Here is a 9,334-nt window from a genome sequence, read left to right as displayed (position 1 = left end):
ACGCAGGTAAACTCGGCTATTTTAGTTAAGTACCATAACTAAATATTGAAGTGGTTCACTTATCGCTAAGTAGCAAAAAGTAAACCGAAATTCATTGCAGAACTACATCAATAGAAAAACTTATAAACATGATGAAGAAAAGTCCTCAACAACACAACAGACTAACTAGTTAATTACCAGTTGCACGCTTAACGACGGTTAGTTGCTTATTCATTCACGCTGCGGGAAGTTTTCGCCTCTTGATTGCACCTTTGCAACTGAATTCTATGGCGTTGATGTGTTAATTAGCAATGCAACGTAAGTATAGATTGGTGAAGCGCTATTTAATGATTATAAAGTGGTATAAATAAATGGATTCGGTCTCAGAGCAGAGAAACAAAGGAATATAGACGCCGCTATGACATCTGCGGCGCTGCTTGTGTTTCTGTTCCTCGTTTCGTTTGGTCACGGAGCGAAAGAAAAGCCGGTGAGTTATGTTTATTTTTATTTTTTTTTATTCTTTACAAGTTAGCCCTTGACTACAAACTCACCTTAAGGTAACTGATGATGCAGTCTAAGATGGAAGTGGGCTAACTTGTTAGGAGGAGTACGAAAATCCACATCCCTTTCGATTTTTACACGACATCGCACCGGAACGCTAAATCGCTTTTGCCGAAGCCTCTCACCAGCCAGACCTGACCAATTAAGAAAATCTGCCCAGTTAATTAGAGATATAAAAATAAAATGTAGCTTTAAATCTAAATTTATTTACCTTCACCTGACTAAATAATTTTAATGACTTTGATAGTCATGAAAAGAAATTTGATCGTAAGTACGTGCAAACATCCGTAATTTGCTTAAAAAATACCGATAGGATTTGAGGACGCTTCATCATTTGCACTCATTCTACTAATCTTCATATTTTCTTAATAAATACATTTACAAAAATAAACTACCTGTACAAATTTCTCATTTTGTGCAAGTAGTTTATTATAGCTTAATAAAATAAACTACTATTTTATTTATTTATTTATTTATACTTTATTGCACAAAACAAAAACAACAACAAAGAAAAGCTTTTTGGCGGGATACCTTTTTTCTAGGTAGGTTAGGTCACTAATTAAAACAGCAAAACTATTCGCGACGCTGCGAGCGTATTCATAAAACGGAAATGAGTTTGTAGAGCAAGATGATTTTTTTAATGATAAGTCAAAAAAACAAATCGATAATTTCATTTTGAATGTCTCCCAAGCGATTATGTGAACTCAATTTCTCATGTTCGCTGTGCACGTTTTAGTTTATTATATGCTCCTCTGATAGATAAGTGATGTTCCGAGAATGCAGACGACTATTGCTCAACGTCGTCTCCGAACATAATACAAGGACGCGTAGGTTTCATTTGCAGAGTCATTGTAGAACTTCTTCTTTTTGCATATTTCAGCGATAAAAATCATCGTCTGTATCTACTATTTTATTATTTATTTGTATGTATCCTTATTTATGTAGGAATATATGTAATTGTTGGTAGGTATGTATGTATATTCGTATGTGTTAATATATATGTATACAAATATATTGATTTTGATTTAATATATTATTATCTAAGTGTAATGTATCTTCTACTTTTCTTTTTATGTGTACACCCGTCATTATGCATTATTCCTTGTATTTATTTTCTCTTTTTTTCGATTGGTTGTCTGGAAGAGATCGCTCATTAGCGATAAGGCCGTCAATTGTACATTAGTTTTTAAGTTAATTTCTTGCCTGTTATTATTATTTTTGGTGTACAATAAAGTATATTTCATTCATTCATTCATTCATACTATTAAATTCTGAATACTTGAATTCGACTCTATCACTCTCTTTTCATAGTACCTAGATATCGTGTTAATACGGAGAGAGAGAGAGAGAGAGAGAGAGAGAGAAAGACGAATTTGAAACTCATATTGTCAACTTGTCGAGTTATAAAAATATATATATGTAGATAGATTTTTGCAGAATAGTATTACTGGCCAAGAAAAATTACTGGTTAAGTTACTGGGCTCATTGTTAAAGAAGTATATCAAACTTAATTGGGGAAGTCGGTGGTGCAGGTTCTTACAGTTCGTTTAGTATGTAGGATGGTGCGGGTGACAATTCGTTTCCCTCTTGAAAGTTTGCCGCGATACACGATAATAGTAGGTACATATTATGAACGTCATACAGACTGTCAGGGTACTCATATTATTCGAAAAACATTAAAGCCGTCGGTCATGCGCCTGATCTCTCACCGGCTGTTTCGGTACCATCTCATCAGACTATGAGTGTAAGGGATTAGAATACACCTTGAATTAATATATCTCCTGCGTACCTATATGAAATAAAAAAAAATGGTTCCTGCCTGGAATTGAAGTAAAGGCCGTACCGTACACTGTACCGTAATTATAAAAAAGCAAAACTAAAATAATGTAAAGTAATAAACCTGAACATAATATTAAACCGATATCAAACAAAATAGTCAAAATGAAGAGAAAATAATAATATTTTATAGGATGTGATAAGTAAAAGGAGACAAAATGTAGGAAACGGATACGACGCCGAGCTGCTTAAATTAATATTTAACGTGAAGGTTCAACTTGATGTGCATTGGGTTGGTCCCCGTGGAATCCTGACTTATAATTTTCTTTGAGAATGTTATGTCATTTTTTAATATTGAAGTGACTTCTTTGCGCTGTGTTCACAAAGGGAACGTATGTAGAATAGATACGAGTATCTCTAAGAGACTGTGTAATGAAACTACATTAGTAATGCGTAAACGTATCTAAGCTTATTTGTATACCTTTTTGCGAGATGTTCAGACGTAGGCAAATATGTAATAACATATTGAATTTATTATGTACGTAACTAGCTACCTGAATGTAACAAACAACAGGTTTGTCATACGTGTGTTATAGTGAGTTCATAACGCTAGTGAATTAATTGAGTGTGATCAATGATTTTTTATACTAAAGATAGAGCATTATCGCATTAAAACTGTGGCGGACAAATGTGCATCATTGCCTTAATTTCATTTAGTCGCTTATTAAACAACGAAAGTTATTGAAACACATAATACCTAAATATTGTCTTCAATGTCGAGTGTGTCGAGAGTGTGTTTAGGAAGTGTAAAAACTATACATACCTACATAAATCTATACTAATATTATAAAGAGGTAAAGTTTGTAAGTTTGTAAGTTTGTAAGTTTGTAACAATTCTTTGAAATGGGGTAATCTTCGGAACTACTGGTCCGATTTTAAAAATTCTTTCACCAGTAGATTGCTACGTTATCGGGGAGTGCTATAGGCTATATTTCATATTTCTATCATATTTAACTGCTGAGTTATCGCGGGTTTTCTCTTACAGGTAAGACTGAAAAACTTACTTATTCGCATGCGCTGCCTCAACCATTGCGTATAACTGAAATAAATGTATGGAGGCTTTTTGAACCTTTAAAAGTTCTACAAAAAAGTCTGACCATATATCTATCTTTTATATTTTAGCAGATATAGTACTTTTAGTACTTTAATAAATTATTTAAATTTTAAACTAAGGTTTACGTCATTTTCTACACAACTAAACTTAAATCCTTATCAAAATAAATTATTTAATAATCACAAGGATATTATAGAGATAAGATTTGATCTTTACAGTATGTTAATTAGTTATATACTTTCGGAGATAATACAAAATTTCTGAAAGTCGCAGAAATGCCGCTATATGACGCCCCGCGGTTTCAATTACGTAGTTCCCGTTCCCGTGTGAATATGAGGACCAAACATAGCCTATGACACTCGCAAATAATTTAGCTTTCTATTGGTAAAAGAATTTTCCAAATCGGTCCAGTAGATCCAGAGATTACCCCCGACAACCACACAAACTTTACCTCTTTATAGTATAAGCATAGAAGTCGCTTGGGATATTATTAAAGAATTATATACTTTTGGTCATTGCAACACGCACAAAAAGCTGGACCAATTTCGCTGAGGGTAGGGATAGGATAGGTAGGGATATCCCCTATACTGAGATCTGTCAGGTCTACTTCATTTAATGTATCCTTACCTAGTAACTCTAACTACCTACCTAATAACTAAAAAGTAGGGGAGGAGTAGGATAGGGGTAGGGTAGGGTAAGTAAGGGTAGAGGTAGGGTACGGGTAGGGTAGGGTTAGGGTAGGAGTAAGGTAGGGGTAGGGTAGGGGTAGATTAGAGGTAGGGTAGGATAGGGTATGGATAGGTTACGGGTAGGGTTAGGGTAGGGGTAAGGTGGGGGGAGGGTAGGGTTAGCGTTAGCGGTAGGGTAGGAGTAAGGTAGTGGTAGAGTAGGGTAGGGTTGGGTAGGTTTACGAGCAGGGTAAGGTAGAGGTAGATAAGTTTACATCAATTTTTACGCGGACGAAGTCGCGGGCGTCCGCTAGTATATAATATAAGTAAACACTAAATATTTGTATATCGGCGATCTAAATAGAGCCGTGATAGCCCAGTGGAATCGGGTCCGGAATCGGAGGCAGAGGTCATACTCCGATTCCGGAGGGTGTGGGTTCGAATCCGGTCCGGGTCAACTTTTCAGTTGTTTGCATTTTAAGAAATTAAATATGTATCTCAAACGGTAAAGGATAAACATCGTTAGGAAAAGTGCACACCTGAGAATTTTCTTAATTATTTGCGTGTGTGAAGTCTGCCAATTCGCATTGGGCCAGCGTGGTGGACTGCAGGAGTCTCTCTCATTATAGAAATGGAGTTTTAGAGCTTTGACCCACCAAGTTGCTTCAGTGCGGGTTGGCTTTGACTCTGTACGATCACCGTCAAATGATCGAGAACGACGACTCAGAAAACATATGTACAAAACAAGACGACGATTGCACGTATACCTACTCTACGAGGCACGGGAGTGTAACAACCAAGTTTCCTTAAAACCGGATTGCTACTGAGTACTTCATAAAAGAAATAAAATCCAATAATTCTTAGTAGGATCCAAAGCTCGAACCTAAGACTTCATGATCCGAAATCGCGTAAGCTAACGATTGGATATATGAGGCTATTAGGTTGTGGTAGATCTTTTAATATAATTAATTTAGTTTCGGGTTACTACAATGACAAATTACTAATAAGTAACTAGTCAAATTTATTAATTTTGTTTCAAACTAGTTACTAACTAGATTGTAATAAAATAGAACCTAAAATGTTGACTAAAATGTAAATGTTTTTAGGTAACCTAATAATTCTAAGCAGATAGATTAATTTTGCTTTGAACCAAAGTCGACTGACAAACCGTTTTCGTTCACAAAGGTCGTCCTTTGAAATATTTTTTGTATCCAACTGAGATCTTTAAAGGCGACTGAAAATTGATTTCGCGTTACAAAATTGTGTTTCAGGAACTTAGCGAGGAAATCAAAGAAATAATACAACATGTTCACAACGAGTGTGTCGATAAAACCGGAGTAACCGAGGGTGAGTTCGCAAAAGAAAAATTTCATTTCCGTTACCTTTGTTCTTTATTCACTTGCGATATCGCTACGGCTAAGCCTCTGTCAAAGTTATGTATTCTTTTCAACCGACGAAAAAACGGAGGAGATTCTTAAATTAACTCTTATAGGCTTCGACTAATAACCTATAGACCCGCAACACCTACCAATTTTTCACTCCAAACGTAAGCCACTTCTGTAACTGTGTGAGTGTAAAAGCTAAGCTCTATGACCTCTGCCTTCGATTCAATTTCAATAATATTAATTCGTAATTTTGTATCTAGTCCTTGGTATCACAATTTTTACATCCAATAAAAATATTAATACATGGACAACGGAAAAATATACTCTCAAACGGATAACGAAGAAACTGAATTGATTGAAAAAAGCTGCTGGCAAAAGATTATAGTTTACCTAGTTTATTAAAATTGAGCGACATAATGGATTTAGTGAGTTTCAGTTCCTGTAAAGAGAAAAATCATGACACGAAGTTGTTTTTGTTAAGTCTTTATCCTTATTTGTCCCCAGAGGACATAGCGAATTGCGAAAACGGCATATTTAAGGAGGACACAAAATTGAAGTGCTACATGTTTTGTTTACTGGAAGAAGGGAGTCTTGTAAGTTACATACGTTTCAAATGTACTTATTACTTTGTAGAATTAATGATATAATAACTATGAAAATAAATAACTAGTCTTAGCCATTAAAGTAGTAAAAAAATGTACGAAAATGGTGCAAAGTTAAAAAAGAAATAATTGGGTTCTAATTTAAAAAGATCCAGTTCATAATTTGTCAACTGAAACAGTATTAGTATCATAAGTATTTCATTAGGTATACGTGCCCATAACCAACTTTTTGCAGTTTCATGGTTTATGGGTATTAATAGAGCTTGAAAAGGCTTCTACGGTAATGTATTATTACCATGTAATTTTGATGGGCATGATTGCCAATAGAACAAAAACATTGACGATAAATGTTAAAGTCATGTTAATATTTTTTTACGTATGAAATATACTTGCGTTGACCACGTAATCACCTGACAGTACCTAAGTGCAGATGACATCTAAGCTGGTACACCTTTTAGATGCCTGTTCACTTTTGTGTTAACCAACCGTTTCTAATTTTCGGAGGAGATATTATATGCTTGGTCCGTCTGCTTCTAGAAAATATTAATGATTTGTTTTTTTAACTTAAATGTGTTTATTTGCAGGTTGATGATGATGGCAATGTTGATTATGACATGATGATTAGCTTGATTCCCGAGAAATACACCGACCGAGTCGGTAAAATGATTAATGCTTGCAAACATCTAGGTGAGCTGACTTCTAAAATCTTCCATAAAAACAAATTATTATTGTCTCTTCGATTAATTGAAGTTAATGAAAACTATATGTCACCTTTTTAATAGATACCCCAGATAAAGACAGCTGCCAACGAGCATTTGACGTTCACAAGTGCTCATACGCAGCCGACCCAAATGTAAGGCATTTGTCACTTAAATAAATAAATACGGAATTTCTACTGTTACTTTGGCAAAACGCGATCACGAAGTGGATTGAATTGTATTTTCAAACCAGCCAGAGAACCAGTAAAAACACAAAATTTCATCCAAATCCATTTAGTATAACTTATAACTTATAGAAAAACACACAAAACAAATGTACATAATTCTAAAGAATATTTAAAGTTCAAATGTACACACCTATACTCAGCGCCACGAATCAAGTCCCATAGACGCGGCGCTAACGTCTTAATGGCGCTCATTGTCATTTGTCTCTACCTCCGATTCCGGAGGGTGTGGGTTCGAATGCGGCCCGGGGTATACACCTCAAAATTTTTTAGTTGTGTGCATTATAAGAAATTAAATATCACGTGTCTCAAACGATGCAGGAAAAACATCGTGAGGAAACCTGCATACCACAGAATTTTCTTAATTCTCTGTGTATGTGAAGTCTGCCAATCAGCATTGGGCCAGCGTGGTGGACTAAGGTCTAACCCCTCTCATTCTGAGAAGAGACTCGAGCTCAGTAGTGAGCCGAATATGGGTTGATAATGATGATGATGATTGTCATTTGTGTAAGGCGCTGTCAATTTTAGTTCAGCTTTTAGTCGCGGGACTTCTTTCGTGGCGCGGAGTCTAAGCTCACGAAGGTGTCGATTCATACCACATTTCCATGTGGATTTCATGACCATATTGCCGTAGAATTAGAAGAGCATTCTAGTATGTTACATCTGCAATGTTATACAATATTATTTTTTAAAAAATATGTGTTTATTTTTTTCTGCTGTGCTTCAAAAGCTTCTACTATGCTTTAATCAAAATGTTAATAAATGAATCCTTTTCTTTTTCCAGTTTTACTTTTTATTTTAGTACTCTACTAATGCTAGCTGACTATGGGAGAAGTCGTCAAGTAATAAATATGTTTTGAATTAAATATTCGCATGGTTTACTGTGTTTTATTATTTTACAAAGTATCATTAATTAATCAAAACGAAACTCCGCATCGGCTGCCTATTAGATATATAACGGTAATGCACTTTATGATCAAAAGGGAATAGTGAATTCTTTATTTTCGATCCATGGGGATTGAATATTGAGTTTCAGTTGAGATACTGTCGCAAATCTTACTTCCTAGTTCTTACTAATATTAAACGCGACTGTTTGTCTGAATGTACGGCCTCCGTGGCGCAGTGGTATGCGCGGTGGATTTATAAGATCCTGGATTCGATCCCTTGTTATTCTTTACAAGTTGCCCTTGACTACAATCTCACATGATGGTAAGTAATGATGCAATAAAAGATAGAAGAGGGCTAACTTGTTAAGAGAAGAATGAAAATACACACCCCTTTCGGTTTCTACACCACATCATACCAAAACGCAAAATCGCTTGGCGGTACGTCTTTGTCGGTTGGGTGGTAACTAGCCACGGCCGAAACCTCCCATCACAAAGTACGCGTGCAACTACAAGCACTTTTGAAACGTCAAGGTCGACCATTTGTAAAGATATTACCAACGGTTCGGAAGGCAGGTTCTGGTGAGAAGAGCCGGCAAGAATATCAATAGTTGTACTTGTATGGGTCACTAAAATGCGCGGTTTCGGTGAATTTATATATTTAATTTTTCACTTTGTGTTCAGCAATGTTTGTAAAATAACAGTTGTCGCTTATCGCGTTTAATATTCGCAGAAAGATATCATCCACAGAATATTATCTCTACTTTCCGGTAAGAAGAAAGTACTTGTAAATAACGACGTAATTTGGCATTAGCCGCGGGCTCTCGGTTCGTCTATTTTTTATGAAATCTTTTCCAAGTTTATTCACATTTTGAAAGAAGTATAATACCGCGAAATTAATTTCCTTCACAAAAATAATTTCTTAAAGGAAAAATAAATGAGTTCGAATCTTGTAAAACGTGTAATTGTGATCTTTAGTGGGCTGATATTCAAAGGAATTTTCTCGTTAAGAACTAATTTAAAACGTAGACATTTTTCCTGATAGAAAGTACTTATAATGTCATCAGCAAATGTATATTTTTGCGGGCGTTTTTGATGAACAGAAATGTGGTATAATTGCCTGGCTTGATTTATTATAATTTTTTCACAGCTTTAATATGGTTTCATTATTAGTTCTAGGAGTATGTCGAATTCTTTGAAAATCAATTCATTTAAACATTATTACGTAAATATTTAAACGAGCAATACGTAGGTATACCGTATATTTTGAGATCTCAGAAACGAATTAGAATTTGATAATGAAGATGATTTGATAAATAAGCTTCTTGAATTTATGTAGGTACATACTTGTCGATATTTTTGCAGATTCGTGACAAAAAAAATATTATATTTGCTAAGCATATGTTACAAGAAGGTATATAT

At 35.1% G+C, this 9,334-nt stretch overlaps 1 protein-coding gene across 1 annotated transcript; it reads left to right on the top strand.

Annotated features, from left to right (window-relative positions):
- The first annotated feature begins 397 nt into the window (after nucleotides 1–397).
- On the top strand, nucleotides 398–7,907 carry LOC112051420 (general odorant-binding protein 83a). The gene is made up of 6 exons (XM_024090053.2): nucleotides 398–466; nucleotides 5,370–5,445; nucleotides 5,988–6,076; nucleotides 6,670–6,772; nucleotides 6,868–6,938; nucleotides 7,813–7,907. The coding sequence occupies exons 1-6, from the start codon at nucleotides 398–400 to the stop codon at nucleotides 7,828–7,830; spliced, it is 426 nt and encodes a 141-aa protein (XP_023945821.1). The 3' UTR covers nucleotides 7,831–7,907.
- The last annotated feature ends 1,427 nt before the right edge of the window (nucleotides 7,908–9,334 follow it).

Source organism: Bicyclus anynana, chromosome 1 (genome assembly GCF_947172395.1).
Source record: "Bicyclus anynana chromosome 1, ilBicAnyn1.1, whole genome shotgun sequence".
Taxonomy (NCBI): domain Eukaryota; kingdom Metazoa; phylum Arthropoda; class Insecta; order Lepidoptera; family Nymphalidae; genus Bicyclus; species Bicyclus anynana.
This window is presented reverse-complemented; position numbering and strand designations above follow the sequence as displayed.